The following is a 17692-nucleotide window of genomic DNA, read 5'->3' on the forward strand; positions in this document are numbered from 1 at the left end:
GATATTGACAATATTTGTATGAAAATGAGCTGGAGACAGTGTTTGTCCAATTCAGTTTTTTTAATGCCTGTAATTTCTCATTGTGCGGTTCTGCTTTTAAGTGCTCACTCAGTTTCTTCCAAATTTCAACAGTTATCAGCATTAAAACAGCTATTTTTCTGTATTTTGTTTAAAGCTTCAGAAATGGGTTTCCGAATTCTCAGCATATCTTCAACATTTCTCTTAAGCCTAATGTTGAAGATTTTAGTTATAGCAAAAAAACACACGGAAAAGTGAAAAATCAATAATGTTAAAGCAAACACTTTCACTAGAAATATGAACAGGATGTCATGAATGATTAGTGCTGCTATAGTTCCAATTAGGGGAGTTTCAAATTGCTGGAGGAAAAAGCCTCAGATAGGAACCCTTCCACCACCACAATGGTGGTCCAAGGTGGTCGGGCGAACACCTCACTGGCAAAAAACCTCCAGACCAGCTCCCACAATAGTGAACTTAAAGCAGGACTTCTTATGGTATAAAGACAGAGGAAAAACCGGATGGTCTAAATTCAAAACTTGAATGGAGCGCATTCTATTAACAACAACTTTAACATTGAAAATTATATACATAATAATAAGAAGAAGGAGACAGGGTAAAAGAAAAAACTAAAACATCTTTTTAATTCAAGTGTCATAACAGTCAGTATTTTTCATCAATATACACTTCTTTAACATTTTTCAATGGTGAAACTTGCCACGTATTCACTTCCGGGTTCATCACCCAATACAGTCGTGGTGTAGCCATCTTTTGATCTTGAGATGCGCTTTGCGTCCAGTTTAAAGGTATGTCTTCGAGGCTTTTTTCTTGAACTGGTTCATAGAGTTACGTTTCCAGTCTATTTATTAATTGGAGCTTTGTTTAAATCTTTGGTTACAGTGCGATCGGATTGCTATACACCCTGAGGCAGCAGAGATGTGAAACGCTGGCCATCGTCGGTGTACCGATCTATCTATTGATAAGTGGAATTTTTCCTCTATCTTTATACCATAAGAAGTCCTGCTTTAAGTTCACTATTGTGGGAGCTGGTCTGGAGGTTTTTTGCCAGTGAGGTGTTCGCCCGACCACCTTGGACCACCATTGTGGTGGTGGAAGGGTTCCTATCTGAGGCTTTTTCCTCCAGCAATTTGAAACTCCCCTAATTGGAACTATAGCAGCACTAATCATTCATGACATCCTGAAGATTTTAGTTATAACAGTGCCATCTATTTTCTCTCGATTTTGTTCATAAATGTCATCAGAATAGGGCAGTTCTTGATATACTGCTCCAAACATTCCACTACAGAGTTCCATCTAACATCTTGTGGGAGTGTTAGCTTGGTTCCACCAATTCTTTTCAGAATTGTTGTGCAAAATGATTGTTGTGGAAGTATTTAGCAGTTTACATCAGTCTTTCTTTCTGGGACACTGTAGTCTTTGACTAGGAAGTGCAGCAAATAAGAACTGCAACCATATGTTATTAGTTTGGTATTCTCTTCATGCTCTTGTGCAGATATATAAACTTAGCACTTAAGAGGTAAGGGGTTGATTCTGTGTACATTGATTTGAAAAAGAACAATGGGGGATAAGGTCTTTTTCTCAACTCTGTATATTTTATAACATTTTTGCTGCCAGGAAGCATCATGTTATCTCTGCAGAAACAAAATCAGTTTTAAATATGCAAAACCAAGTATCTGTGATAGAAAAATTGCCCTTGACATTATGAATGGATTAATGGAATTCATGTACCAAAAATTTTAAACATTGTATGAATATACAGCCTCATGCTACATAATTGGAGGACAGTGTGGTGTAGTGGTTAGAGCTACAGCCTGAGGCTGTGGGTTCAAACTCCGTGTTGCTCCTTGTGACTCTGGGCAAGACATTTAATCCTTCACTGTCCCAGGAACATTAGATAGACTGTGAGCCTACCGAGACAGATAAGGAAAATGCTTCAGTACCTGTATATAAACCACTTTGAATGTGGTTGTGTAACTACAAAAAGGCGGTATACAAGTCCCTATCCCTTATAATTAAAAACAGATGTCAAAGGGTGGTGGTTAATGGAATTTGCTCAGAGGAAGGAATGGTGAGTAGTGGAGTGCCTCAAGGATCAGTGCTGGGGCCAATTCTGTCAATATGTTTCTAAGTGATATTGCCAAAGGGTTAGAAGGAAGGGTTTGCCTTTTGCAGATGATACCAAGATTTGTAACAGAGTGGATACCCAGGAGGGAGTGGAAAACATGAAGAAAGATCTGGAAAAGGTGGAAGAATGTTCTTATGTCTGGCAACTAAAATTCAGTGCAATAAAGTGCAGAATGATGCATTTGGGAATTAGAAGTCTGAGAGGATATATGTGCGGGGAGGTGAGAGGTCGTTATGCAAGGACAGGGAGAGGGACCTTGGGGTGATAGTGCCTGAGGATCTGAAGGCAACGAAGCACTGTGACAAGGCGGTGGCTGTAGCCAGAAGGATGCTAGGTTGCATAGAGAGAAGCGTAACCAACAGAAGAAAGGAGGTGCTGATGCCCCTGTACAGGTCATTGGTGAGGCCTCACAGAGTATTGTGTTCAGTTTTGGAGGCCGTATCTGTCCAAGGATATATGAAGACTTGAAGCAGTCCAGAGGAAAGTGATGAAAATGTTAAAAGGTCTGTGCCAAAAGAAGTATGAGAAGAGAATAGAGGACCTGAACATGTATACTCTGGAGGAGAGGAGGGACAGGGGTGATATGATACATACATTTAAATATTTGAAAGGTATTAATATAGAACCAAATCTTTTCCAGAGAAGGGGACCTGGTAAAACTAGAGGACATAAATTGAGGTTGAGGGGTGTTAGGAAATTCTTTTTCATGGAAAGTGTAGTGGATGCCTGGAATGACCTCCCGAGGTAAGTAGTAGAGAGGAAAACAGTGAAGTAATATAAAAAAGCTTGGGATGAATACAGAGGATCTCTAATTAGAATGTGAATAGGCAAACTTTCACGGTCTGAATCCTGCAAAGAGATGGTTTGAATAGGCTGAAGCTAGCTTCAACGGCAACTCTAGTTATGTTCTTAATCTCATACCTGCCTGTCAATAAAGGAACCAAAGTTTATATTCCAGGTAATCCTGATCACTAAGTAGATAGAGATTTTGCACCTATTTTATATCTTAGGGACCTAGAGATTTTGCACCTATTTTATATCTTAGGGACCTGAATCTTTTGAGTCTACAAAGAAAATAAAAAATGAACACATTTCCTCTAGTCTTACTTACTTGAAAATAAGGAGATTACCTCAACAACAACATCAAAAGTACATGCATACATTCTGATCTATCAACATTGCAGAAGATATCGCAGCATCTTTTTCAAAATGATCCACTGTCCATACAAAGCCCTCCTTTTAGCCTCATCTGCTCAAGGATGATCTCTAAGTACTTTGTAATTGTCTCCATGTATCTGTGCAAGTAAGATCACCTGGTGCTGCCTTTCCTTGATTTCTGACTTCTGACACTCTTCTCAGACGCCTACATCACTGATCTTTTGAGGTGAAACAATTGGCCTACTAAAGAACAGGCCCCCTTAACTTCCAGAAATTCATATTCTGTTCCACAAATAAACTTTCCTTCATAAGGGCCACTAAAGATGTGGTACAGGTGAAAGTTTTTTCCATTCTGCAAGCAAGCTGCTATCCCTAATGTTTTGGGTTAGAAAAATTCAGACTTCTGCTGCTGTCTAGGTTAAAGCTTTTGCAGAAATATTCAGAGAAGCATGTATAGTGGCACATGTGGTCCCATTATGTCCACCTAAAATGAACCCCCCCCCCCCAACATACCCATTTTGTTACAACTCATATATAAATTGTGCAACAAACTTTCTGTCTGCCTATCTGTGCTACTCTGCGCTGCAAAGGCAGACTGCACAGAATTCTACACGGGAAAGTCAGAATTCTTTGCAGTCTGTGGAGGTGAGGAATTCTGCACAAATTTTGCATTGCCCAGTAGCACTGAAGTGCCCCAGGGGTATATCTTCTGAAGACAGTAGGATTGTTGAGGCACACAATTTCTCTCACCTCCCTGAGAGTTGCATTACTTATTGAGTTGTAGAACTAGCTGAGGTGCTGTGCATGCTTTGAACTTTACAGTTACCGTAATTAAGAACTCTGGAAGATCTGTTCTGTACCAGCATACAATGAAGTCACTCACTCATGTGCTTTGTCAGTCCTGAAGTCCAAGGAAAACAATGTTACAGGTAAGCAACAAGGATTTAAAAAATTTCTTTTAGGTAATGTGGAGGGGCTTTTTCGAATGGATGTTTCCAGCTGAACCTCCAGAGTTGGAGGTTCAAAAATGGCCATTTTTGAATGGAAACATGCTGGATGTCCAAATATAATTTTTTAAAAAAAATCATCTACTTAGACATCTTGGTCACCAGGACGTCTAACTTTATACCCCATTTTCAATCAGAAAAACATCCAGGTTGAAAATGTCCTAATCTTGACCATTTGGATGTGGTGGGGCCAGCATAGTAATGGACTGGCCACATAGATATTCCGACAGAGCAATGAGACACCTTAGAGGACACTGCTGTAAACTTCATATAAAGGGTGCCAGCTGTATATCTCACCATAACCCCCTTATAATTTAGGGTGAGCCCCCAACCCCCTCCCCCAAACCTGCTATACCCTCTTGTGTACCACCCCAATAGCACTTATGGCTGCAGGTGTCAACTGTATGGCAGTAGAGTAGGGTTTGGGTGGGCTCACATGTTCTACCATAAATGTAGTGGCTAGAGTGGCTTATGGGCCTTGGTCCTCCTCCCTATGGTTCACTAGCCCATCCATTAGGCTACTTAAGACACCTGTGTACAGTTCTACTAGGCTTCCCCATACCAGATGTTTCTGTTTTAGAGACAGGTACAGTGGAACCTTGGTTTACGAGCATAGTTCGCTCCAGAAGTTTGCTCGTAAACCAAATTGCTCGTATATTAAAGTGAGTTTCCCCATAGGAAATAAGGGAAACTCGCTTTGATTCGTTCCACCTCCTCCCCCCCCCCCCGAGGCTACCGGTGCTGCTCCATCACCCCCCCCCGCTCAAACCGGCATTGTACCCCCTGCCCGCAAATGCTCCCCGCGAGAACCACATCGCACCCCCGTGCTTGAAGAGGCATCTGCCCGCCCACACAAACAAACTCTTTACCCTATCTGTTGCGTGCCGGTGCCATTTAAGGAAAGATCCCACCTCTTGCCTGGGCTGGGCTGGGCTTTGAGCATGCGCAGATGCTCAAGGCCCAGCCCAGGCAAGAGGCGGGATCTTTCCTTAAATGGCACCGGCATGCAGCGGATGAGGTAAGGAGCTTGTTTGGGTAGGCAGGCGGGTGGATGCTGCTTCCAGCATGGGGGTATGATGCGGTTCTCACGGGGGGCGTTTGTGGGTGGGGGGGGGCGATGCTGGTTCGAGTGTGGGGGGGTGCTTGTTTAGCGGGACAGTGCTCGTTTTGTGAGTTAAGGTTTGTGGTAATGTTTTGCTCGTCTTGCAAAACACTCGCAAACCAAGGTTCCACTGTATGTACCTTTCTGTTCTAATTTTTGTGTGGTGGAAGGGGTAAAGTGAGCACTGGGGGAATGTGGGGGTATCTTACCTTGATGCATGCAGCGGTCATGTGGCCAGTTTGGTCACCTTTGAAGCACTTAAACCTTTCTAAATCAGGTCCAGTTCCAAACATAGTTCCATCCAGGATATCTTGCAAAATGTTTGATTATTGCTATAAGACGTCCATGTCTAACCCGCCCTTGAGACTGCTCAAAGCCCACCCATAACACGCCTCCACCACACCCATCTCGTGCTCTGAACATACAAAGGCTGGAACACGTCACTAGATTTACAGAAAGACTGTTTTGATTATTGACACTTGGACGTCCTGGCAATTAGGACGTCCAGGTGCCGATTTAAGATACTTTTTAGACGTCTGTGTTTTTTGATTATGAGCTTGATAGGCTTTTGTTGCTAAAGAATAAACCATTAAGTTTTGAAAGATTTATTAAAAAATAAATCTCTTGGTCTTACTCTCTTTTCCTCTTTTGCAGGCAAGATTTATTAAAAAATAAATCTCTTGGTCTTACTCTCTTTTCCTCTTTTGCAGGCAACCAGATAAACTGGTGGTGGTTTGGACAAGAAGGAGCCGAAGAAAATCATCTAAGGTTAGATTAATATGGGTCTTGGGGGTGCCTAGTTGCCATGGTGTCCACTGTATAATTTGCACCCTAGTACCTGTGAGTTCATGGTTCCAAATGTGATTTTCCTGTTTCCTCACTGCATTTTTGTATGCTTCAGTCATTCAGTACAGGAACTTCAGGCAGGTCATGCTATTTCAAATTTTGTGTGGTTGGGAGGGTATGAAAATGAAAGAGAGAGATGGGTGAAAACTACCTGTGGGTATATGAGAGAAAGAGAGAGACGACGTGAAGGCTGCCTGTGGGAATATGAGAATGGTGGGTCTAATTTGTAAAGAGGGTGCTTGCTTCTTAAAGAATATGTTTATTAATGCTCAGTTCTGTCCTCAGCTTAGTCACATTCCACGCATTTTCTTTGAATTTAGGAGCCAGCTCAGGAACTTAGGAGCCTGCAGCTGACACTATCTCCTTCTCCTGTCTCCCCAGTCTGCCAGATTTCATAGAGGGGAGGAATGAAGTAAATCTCCAAAGTCAAGCGCTGGGGTTTGTTAGAAACTGATTTACTAAAGCTTTCTATGTCTGTGGGGAAAAATTAGTAATTACAAAAGACAGTTTTACTTATATTAGCTTTGATATAGGGAAAATTTTTTTTATAGTTTTTATTATTTAGCTTACAGTATATCATTAAAATAATAAAAGTACATTGTTAATTGAAAAGAAATTAACATCCTGCTAGTCCAGTCCAGACAAAGGGTTCCAGCCAGCATCAAAATTTATACCTGTGATGTCACTAGAACAGTTCAGTTTTTCAATCTCCATTTGCCTTGTAGGGGGGGGGGACATCTCTTTCTGGGCTTGTCTAGCAGGACTGGAGGAAAATACATTAACTGGTATGAGTAAAATTTTCCTTAATTTGGTTGAGATATTTTATGCATGAATGATTGACATGACAGAAGATGAATTTAAGGTACTATGATATATTGCTTGGTTTGACGTTTTCTTAAAGTTGTATCTTAAAAATGTAAAAACAATGAGAAAATATGACACTCAAGACACATCAAAAATATTTGAATATCCTAGATGAGACCTCAAGAAATTTAATTTAATCTAGGAGCAAGTCCCAAAACTTAGCAACCAGCAGAGGAGACCTCTTAAAATAATTCTTTCTCATGCTCCAACATTGTCCCTAGTGAAACTGAAAAGGGGTGGGGGGTAGTATGTGGAATCCCTTCTCAAATCAGTAGTAACTCTTTTAGAAAAAATATTTTAAAAAGCTCTTTTCCTATTTTGTGTCGGGGGACAAAGAAGCTTAAGTAAATAAGTTCCTTAATGTGCTTCTGGATATCACTGGCAGAAGCCACTAGTCTCCCTATCCAAACCATCCTGTCAGCTGTTTGATGGCACCCCCTTGTTAAGTGAAGCAAAGGGGCAATTATCCCAGGACAAGCAGGCAGCATATTCTTAACGCATGGGTGACATCACCGACGGAGCCCCGGTACGGACACTTTTAACTAGAAAGTTCTAGTTGGCCGCACCGCGCATGCGCGGGTGCCTTCCCGCTCGACGGAGGAGAGCGTGGTCCCTAGTTTCTTCGTTTCCGCGGAGCGAAGAAGACGCATGTATTTTTCAACGGCCGTTGAAATATCGGATTTTGCCTTCCCACTCGCGTTTTTGTCTTCCTTTTTCTTCTTTTACCTTCGGGTTTCTTTTTCGTTTTAAATTCCAAAAACAAACAAACTTTGTTTTCTCTTTATTTTTCGAACCGGCCCCGGCGGGACCTGTTGTCACCATACAGGCCTCCGGTTTTGATTTTGCGGAGGCCGTGTTTCCCTTCATGCCCCCTCAGCCGGGCTTTAAGAAGTGCCAGCGGTGTGCACGCCCGATATCTCTCACTGACCCGCACAATTGGTGCCTACAGTGCCTGGGTCCAGAGCATCGGGCTGACACCTGCACCCGCTGTGCTACTCTTAAAAAATGTACATTAAAAAATAGACAGATCCAACAAAATATTCTTTTCGGCACCGGATCTGCCATGGAATCAGCTGCGCCGTCAACGGCATCGCAAAAGTCGGCACCGACTACTTCGACACTGCCTGATCCTTCCTCGGGGTCGCTGGCACCAGGTTAGCCGGCTAAGAAGCCTTCCACTTCCCTTGAGCGCCCTCCTGCTACACCGGCGACGCCGGTCCTCCCGGCATCACGCCGACCCCGCAAACGCTCCGCCCCGATTTTGGTGAGTGCCTCGTCATCGGCCTCCTCATCGCCGGGGCATGGAGCGGCACCTATGGTACCGAAAAAGAAAAAAGCAGTACCGGTGCCCCCTCTGGACGACCGCATTGCGGCCATACTCCAAACCCAACTGCAGGAGCAACTACAACAACAACTCCAGCACTTGTTGCCCACACTGTTGGCCCCACTCCTTTCGGTGCCGGACCGGCCCGAGCCTCGCACCACACCACCGGTGTCGACACCATCGGTACCGTTGAACACCTCCATGCTGGTACTCGCGGCTGAACCACTTCATCCTCCGGTGCAACCACGCTCTGATGCCGACCCTCCCCGACATCGAGACCGACACCAGTCCCCCCGAGACCAGGACCGGCACCGATCTTCCTCCCCCGGTACCGTCTCGATGCGCTCTGGCAAATCCCTCTCTAAGACTCACCATACTGAGCCATCCGCACCACCGTCCCGTCCCGCGCATACCGACGTCAGGGACCCGGACTTATGGGAAGAATCCCCACCCGGTACCGATGATGAGGCTTCATCAACGGACGAGGAACCATCGATGGTCGATACCAGTTCCAAACCTGAACAGTCCTCATTCACAAAATTTCTACGAGAAATGTCGGCAGCTCTGTCTATCTCTTTGGAGTCCGACTCTAAGAAGTCCCAGGCTTTCCTTGACGCCCTGGACTTCGAACAACCCCCCAAAGAATTTTTAAAGTTACCCGTCCACGACATCTTATGGGAAACTTTTTACAAAAATTGGGAAAACCCTCTCACGGTACCGGGTGCACCTCGAAAACTGGATAGTTTATATAGGGTCATTCCTATCCCGGGGTTCGACAAACCTCAACTACCCCATGAATCCCTTCTAGTGGAGTCCACTTTAAAGAAAACCCAGGGCTCCAGTGTTTATGCCTCTACTCCTCCTGGCAGAGAGGGCAGAACGATGGATAAATTTGGCAAGCGCCTTTATCAGAATTCCATGCTTGCCAACAGAGCTAATAATTACACCTTCCACTTCTCCTTCTATATGAAGCATTTGGTGCAACAACTCTCCTCCTTCCAAAAGTACATCCCTGAACGCAAGGTCCCGGTTTTTCAACAACTTTCCAGTTTGCTCCAACTCAGGAAATTTATGGTGCGCTCCATTTATGACTCTTTTGAGCTGACCTCTCGAGCATCTGCCATGGCTGTTGCCATGAGGCGCTTGGCCTGGCTGAGAGTTTCTGACCTCGATATTAATCACCAAGACCACCTAGCCAACGCACCTTGTCTTGGTGATGAACTCTTTGGGGAGTCCCTGGACTCAACTACCCAGAAACTCTCGGCACACGAGACCAGGTGGGATACACTGATCAAACCTAAGAAGAAAACTCCTCCTGCTCGCCCCTACAAACAGCAGTCTTCCTATCAACGCAGGTTCTCGGCCAGACCTCTCAACCCGCCTCAACAACAACAGTCTCGCCGGCCTCGTCAGCAGCACCAGACTCAGGCACGTTCACAGTCTCACCCACTGACCAAGCCTCTCCCGCAGTCAAAACCGTCTCAGCCCTTTTGACTCTTTTCTCCAGGGCATAGCCAGTCTCCCACCATCCTTGCCTCTTCCTCAGCCGATAGGAGGACGTCTTCAACTCTTCCTCGACCGTTGGGAGGTCATCACATCAGACCTGTGGGTCCTCAACATCATTCGCCACGGCTACTCTCTCAATTTCCAGACTCTTCCACCGGACAATCCTCCCATAGAGTCTGTTTCTCACTCCTCTCAATCCCCCCTCCTCCTGAGGGAGGTCCAATCCCTCCTTCTTCTCAATGCCATCGAAGAGGTACCCCCAGACCAAAGGGGTCGGGATTCTACTCCCGCTACTTCCTGGTTCCCAAGAAGACAGGAGACCTCTGTCCCATCCTCGATCTCCGGAACCTCAACAAGTGTCTGGTCAAGGAAAAATTCAGAATGCTCTCCCTTGCCACGCTTTACCCGCTTCTCTCTCAACATGACTGGCTATGTTCCCTAGACCTCAAAGAGGCCTACACTCACATTCCAATCCATCTGACTTCACGTCGCTACCTCCGATTTCAGGTACAGCACCGCCACTATCAGTACAAAGTGCTACCCTTTGGCCTCGCATCATCACCCAGGGTGTTCACCAAGTGCCTTATTGTGGTGGCAGCCTTCCTCAGGTCTCACAACCTCCAGGTGTTCCCGTACTTGGACGATTGGTTGGTGAAAGCTCCTACGTCTCCGCTTGTGCTGCAAGCCACACAACACACCATCTCTTTCCTCCATCTCCTGGGGTTCGAGATCAACTACCCCAAGTCGCATCTGCTTCCCACACAGCGACTTCAATTCATTGGAGCAGTTCTGGACACCACTGTGATGAGGGCGTTTCTTCCCGCCGACCGACAACGGACCCTGCTCCATCTCTGTCGTCAGGTGCTCCTTCATCACTCCATCCCAGCTCGGCAGATGATGGTCCTCCTGGGCCACATGGCCTCGACGGTCCATGTACTTCCTCTGGCACGACTCCACCTCAGGACACCTCAGTGGACTCTAGCCAACCAATGGTCACAGACCTCGGATCCTCTTTCTCATCCCATCTCTGTGACATCGTCTCTTCAGCAATCTCTTCAATGGTGGTTGAACTCCTCAAATCTTTCCAGGGGTCTACTCTTTCATCTGCCCCCTCACTCCATGACCATCACCACGGATGCCTCCCCCTATGCTTGGGAGCTCACCTGGGAGATCTTCGCACTCAGGGTCTCTGGACCCCTCAGGAGCGTCTACATCACATCAATTTCCTGGAACTCAGAGCCATTTTCTATGCTCTCAAAGCCTTCCAGCACCTTCTCTACCCTCAGGTCCTTCTTCTGTGCACAGACAACCAGGTCGCCATGTACTACATAAACAAGCAAGGCGGCACCGGATCTCCCCTCCTCTGTCAGGAGGCCATCTGCATCTGGTCCTGGGCCACGGCCCACAGTCTCTTCCTCAAGGCTGTATATATCCAGGGCGAACAGAACTCCCTGGCCGACAATCTCAGCCGCATCCTTCAACCTCACGAGTGGACTCTGGATCCTCTCACACTCCGCTCCATCTTTGCGCTGGGGCACTCCGCAAGTGGACCTCTTTGCAGCTCCTCACAACCATCAGCTGCCCCAGTTCTGTTCCAGACTCTTCTCTCCTCACCGTCTGGCCCCGGATGCATTCTTGCTCGACTGGACAGATCGGTTCCTCTATGCCTTTCCTCCACTACCTCTGATGTTGCGGACATTGTTCAAACTCCGCAGGGACAGAGCCACCATGATTCTCATCGCTCCTCGGTGGCCTCATCAACACTGGTTCTCCCTCCTGCTCCAGCTCAGCTCCAGGGAGCCCATTCCTCTTCCTGTGTTTCCTACTCTACTTACACAGCAGCATCAGTCTCTACTGCATCCCAATCTGTCCTCGCTCCACCTGACAGCTTGGTTTCTCTCGGGCTGACCTCTCCAGAGAACCTGTCTCAGCCTGTCCGTCGTATTTTGGATGCCTCCAGGAAACCGGCCACCCTCCAATGTTACCATCAGAAATGGACCCGGTTCTCCTCTTGGTGTCTACTTCATCATCACGATCCCGCCTCATTGGCGGTAGAAACTATACTGGACTATTTGCTTTCTCTCTCCGACGCTGGCCTCAAATCTACCTCAATCAGAGTCCACCTCAGTGCCATCACTGCGTTTCATGAGCCTATCCTCGGAAAACCTCTCACGGCTCATCCCCAGGTTTCCCGGTTCATGAGAGGCCTCTTCAATGTCAAACCACCGCTGAAGCCTCCTCCAGTCGTCTGGGACCTGAACGTGGTTCTCTCAGCCCTCATGAAACCTCCATTTGAGCCTCTTGCCACAACTTCACTCAAATTTCTGACATGGAAGGTTCTTTTCCTCATTGCCATCACCTCTGCCAGGAGGGTTAGTGAGCTACATGCACTGGTCGCTGACCCACCTTTCACGGTTTTTCACCATGACAAGGTAGTTCTGCGTACCCATCCTAAATTTCTTCCCAAGGTGGTCTCGGACTTCCACCTCAACCAATCCATTGTGTTACCTGTCTTTTTCCCTAAGCCCCATTCTCATCCTGGGAAACAGGCATTACACACGCTGGACTGTAAGCGTGCCCTTGCATACTACCTTGACCGTACCAGGGCTCACCGCTCGTCCCCTCAGCTCTTTTTGTCCTTCGACCCTAACTGTCTAGGTCGCCCTGTCTCTAAACGGACGCTTTCTAACTGGCTTGCTGCCTGCATTGCGTTCTGTTATGCTCGGGCCGGTCTTTCACTGGAAGGTGCTGTCACGGCCCACAGGGTCAGAGCTATGGCTGCTTCTGTGGCTTTCCTCCGCTCCACGCCCATCGAGGAGATCTGCAAAGCTGCCACTTGGTCCTCAGTTCACACATTCACTTCTCACTACTGTCTGGATGCCTTCTACAGACGGGATGGGCACTTCGGCCAATCTGTGTTACAAAATTTGTTTTCCTAATGGCCAACCATCCCTCCTCCCTCTCTGTTAGCTTGGAGGTCACCCATGCGTTAAGAATATGCTGCCTGCTTGTCCTGGGATAAAGCACAGTTACTTACCGTAACAGGTGTTATCCAGGGACAGCAGGCAGATATTCTTACGACCCACCCTCCTCCCCGGGTTGGCTTCTTAGTTGGCTTATCTTAACTGGGGACCACGCTCTCCTCCGTCGAGCGGGAAGGCACCCGCGCATGCGCGGTGCGGCCAACTAGAACTTTCTAGTTAAAAGTGTCCGTACCGGGGCTCCGTCGGTGACGTCACCCATGCGTTAAGAATATCTGCCTGCTGTCCCTGGATAACACCTGTTACGGTAAGTAACTGTGCTTTGTCTCTTTGCTGGGGACCCAGGCTATGGTGATAGTGTGAAACAGTCTCTCTCATACCCCCCCCAGCCTTCACCCAGACTCGTGCTCTCTTTCTCTCTTTCTCACCCCCCCCAGCCTTTACTCAGTCTCTTTCTCATGTACACCCATTCCTTCAACACCCCAGTCTTCATCCAGTCTTGCATGTACTGTCTCTCTCAAACTCTCTAGCCATCACCCAGGTGATCTCTTTCTCTCTCATACCCCCCAGCCTTCACTCAGTTTCACACTGTCTCCCTTCTCACCTCTCTGATGCTGCCTTGCCTTGCAGTCTGTGTTCACAGAAGAAAAAGGATGATTGCTATTCTCCCACAGTGATTTGGTTCTCTCTTTAAGCTTGAGCTGTGCTGTAGAAGTTCAGGCTGATCGCGTGTTTTGGTTCCAAAAGACTTGAAACTGCCAGACATCTGGAATTTCCTGCACTGCACAGCTCTGGCTTACAGAGAGAGCTGAATTGCGATGCAAAAGCAGGAAATGCACTGTTTGAGGCAGCTGTACTAAAAGCAAATTCAAGGGGCATGATATGCTAGGATGTACCAGTTCCAATTTCTAGGAGCCATAGTGACCCAGTGCTCCACATTTGTTGAGCCCTGTCCTAGAAGATATATTGTTGGTGTTTTCCAGTTAGACTAATGGAGCATCACTCAGATCTGATAGCAATCAGTGAGGTATAAACATTATTTTAAAAATCTTCAAAGAATAAGGAATATAAATGGAGTTAGAGAACCCAAACAAATAATACAGTTAAACAATGAGTATACAGCTCAGGGCTGAATCACCCCTCCTTAGTTACACCTACCTTTTCATCATAGTTGCCTTGTTTTCTTACTAATTGTTCTGCCAATTGGATAAACTCTCTTAAATGCTGGGGATCCAAAATGGTATGATCTTTGGCTTGAAATCTAACTGAATAATTCCTAGGAGATTAAAGAAAAAAGTCATCCTAAGAGCCAAAGCTCTAGATCAGTGTTTTTCAACCTTTTTACACCTATGGACCGGCAGAAATAAAAGAATTATTCTGTGGACTGGCATCGATCCGTGGACCTGCAGTTGAAGAACACTGGGCTAAGTTGTGGGCCAGACACCGCCCATCTATACTCAATCTCCACCCCAGACCCCGCCCCCATAATAGTACTAATTGCATCTTGCACGTCCCGTGCCTCATCTGGAAGCCTTCCCTCTGACGTTGCAACGTGGCTTTGTGCACTGAATCAGTTAGGAAGAGGGAGCTGGCTCGAAGATAACGCCGCATTGATCACACCGTGGACCGGTGGTTGAAGAACACTGTTTTGGGCCTGATGCACGTGCTGGCCCTGTGGACCAGCAGGAAATTTCTGTGGACTGGCACTGGTCCATGGACCGGTGGTTGAAGAACACTGCTCTAGATATCATTCTATTACATCTACACACTAGTCTGTGAACCAGCTTTGCAGAAGTGTGTCACTCATAGCTTTCAGGATCTCTCTCTTTCCTAGTGGAGTGGAGTGCCCCTTCAGTTTTTCCTTCTGCAAATGAAGTGTGCAGTGGTGTTTCTGATCTGCTCTGTTTAAGTTTTATTATTTTCGATTACAAGTTTTTTTTGTTTTGTTTTTTTAGGCTACAGTGCCCTGAGATCCCATATTTGGGGGTTCTCGGCCTGGGAAAAATGCAGGTTCTGCGAAGCTGGACTGCAGCTCGCAGTAAAATGCTTTTGGTTGGACCTGTGGAGCCAGCCTGATGCGTGCCACTTCAGGGCTTAGAGTCCATTCCCCTGGGAACCAGCTTACCTTATAAATTTTTCAGAGGCTTTAAGCAGGCTGTGGGCCCCCTGTAAAACAACCCTCAGGGTATCAGAGAGCCAGCTGCTTATTCTCTCAGGCTGCAAGGAAAGCTGATAAGCAGGCATTTTTACTGATCTGTAAGTACATCTCCATTATTTCCTATGGGAAAATTGGAGGAGGGGGTTAAAAAATTTCATTTTTGAGGGTTTCTGGGATCAGGATTCAGGTCTCCCACTTGCAAAATCCCTATTTCAATGCTTTTTTTTGCTTTTCTAAAAAGTCCCCATGAGCCGTTTTTAGCGTGAGTTTTCTGGTGGCGACCAACTTGGATTTTAAACAATCTTTTTTTCTAAAGCCTGTATCTGCCTAAAAAGCCATCGATTTTTACTAAAATCATCAGGGATGGACTCCTCAGGATGTTTAAAAAGATCTCAAAAGAATTTGACATTAGCCATTCCATGGTCCGGAAAATAGGGTACAAGTGGAAGACTTTCCAAACAACTGCCAACATGCCCAGGTCTGGCCATCCAAGCAAGTTCACCCCCAGAGCAGACCACAAGATGCTAAAAGAAGTCTCCAAAAACCCTAAAATGTCATCACGGGACCTACAGCAAGCTCTTGCTACTGTTGATGTGAGAAAGTGCATGCCTCTACAATCAAAAACTTGCATGGGAGGTGTGCAAGGAGGACACCTTTGCTCTCTAAGAGAAACATCAAGACCAGACTGAAGTTTGCCAGAGAGAACGTAGACAAACACCAGGACTTCTGGAATAGTGTTCTATGGACAGATGAGTCTAAAATTGAATTATTTGGACACCAGAAAAGACATGTTTGGCGTACACCAAATACAGCATTCCAGGAAAAGAACCTCATACCAGCTGTGAAGCATGGAGGTGGAAGTGTCATGGTTTGGGGATGCTTTGCTGCCCCAGGACCTGGCCAACTCACCATCATAGAATCCACCATGAATTCTACCATGTATCAGAGGGTGCTTGAGGAACATGTGAGACCATCTGTAAGAAAATTAAAGCTAATGCGGAACTGGACCCTGCAACATGACGATGACTCAAAACATACCAGTAAATCCACCAAGAACTGGCTGAAAACTGAGAAATGGAGAGTCCTGGAGTGGCCGAGTCAAAGGCCTGCTCTTAATCCCATTGAGATGCTGTGGGGTGATTTGCAATGGGCTGTACATGCAAGAAACCCCTCAAACATCTCACAGCTGAATGAATTCTGCATTGAGGAGTGGGCCAAACTTTCCTCAGGTCATTGTCAGAGACTGGTAGATGGCTACAAGAAGCGTTTCACTGCAGTTATTTCAGCCAAAGAGGGTAACACTGTCCTAATTTATTCCTCAGTTAGAATATACATTTATGTGGATATCTTTTGTTTCATGAGTAAATCAAGGAAATTTTTTGTTGTTTACCTGCAATTACATCATTTTCTTTTCCAGAGATAAATATAAAAAAGATTTGACATCGATATGTAAACATTTCTTAAGAAAGAACTGAATGTTTCATTTGGTGTCCTAATTTTTTCACATGACTGTACGTCGCAGCCGCTAGTTTCTCTTAAGGTGTACTCGACTAACAGTGTCACATCTTTAGGGGCAGAGTCTCAGGCAGTTCCTCCCACAGAGATTGGTCTACTCTTTATACCTTTACGAGGTTTTACAGAGTGGAAATGGTGGCTCGAGAGAATGCCGCCTTTGTGTCCTCGCTCTTGCGGGCAGGCTCTTCTGTCCCACCCTAGACATTAGCCATTGCTTTGGTATATCACCTCGCATACGGATTCCTGTGTAGATATAACAGAATGAAATATTAGGTTCTTACCAGGATAATCTTCTTTCTATTAATCTTCACATGAGTCTGTACGACCCACCCTCGGTATATCATGTTTCACCTGCTTTCTGCCTTGGATATTTCTAAATTCCAGACTTGGAGTTCTTTTCCTGTTAGTCGGGTAGCTAAGCATAAGGAACTCCTGCATAAGTAAGTAAAATGTTGAATCTCTGGCTCCCTTGATGTTTGCATGCAGCAGGTTGGTTCACTATATAAATACTTGTTCTTTTTTTTATAATTTGCAGTGCAGAACTGAAATGTATGATATTGGTGGGGAAGTTCCTTCCCTGTACTCCTCCTTTGTGCTCTATTCCAGTGGAGGTTGATTGTTTTGGTATGAACTGAAGGGGCACTCCACTCTACTGGGAATGAAGGAGGTCCTGAAAGTTGTGAGTGACACACTTCTGCAAAGCCGGTTCATGGTTGGTGATTGATCACCCTAACGTACAGACTCCTGTGAAGATTAATAGAAATAAGATTATCCAGGTAAGAACCTAATTTTTCATTTTAAGAAACTCTTGACAAATTACTTGAGTTTTAGAGAGACATCTGGAAAACATAAATAGAACTACTGTGTAACATGTACTGACATTCCTCTCCTCCCTCTCACATCTGTGCATCCATCTATTCCTAGTACCATATACATTGACTTTTACCCACCATATGCTGCCATATATTTGTAATTACATTTATTTTATCTATTTATATCTCTACCCCTCCACTTCCTATATCACAATATTATAGACTCACTAACTAGACCTAACATCATAACTAAACTCA

The 17692-nt window shown here is 45.7% G+C and overlaps 1 protein-coding gene across 8 annotated transcripts in view; it reads left to right on the forward strand.

Moving 5' to 3' along the window:
• EHBP1 (EH domain binding protein 1) overlaps nucleotides 1–17692 on the forward strand; it is a 617593-nt gene that overhangs the window by 20468 nt on the left and 579433 nt on the right. For all 8 annotated transcript variants that reach the window (XM_033936740.1, XM_033936741.1, XM_033936748.1 and 5 more), the window contains exon 3: nucleotides 6139–6196. In XM_033936740.1, the coding sequence (XP_033792631.1) occupies nucleotides 6139–6196 (58 nt within the window). The remainder of the gene's footprint in view (nucleotides 1–6138; nucleotides 6197–17692) is intronic.

Source organism: Geotrypetes seraphini, chromosome 3 (genome assembly GCF_902459505.1).
Source record: "Geotrypetes seraphini chromosome 3, aGeoSer1.1, whole genome shotgun sequence".
Lineage (NCBI taxonomy): Eukaryota > Metazoa > Chordata > Amphibia > Gymnophiona > Dermophiidae > Geotrypetes > Geotrypetes seraphini.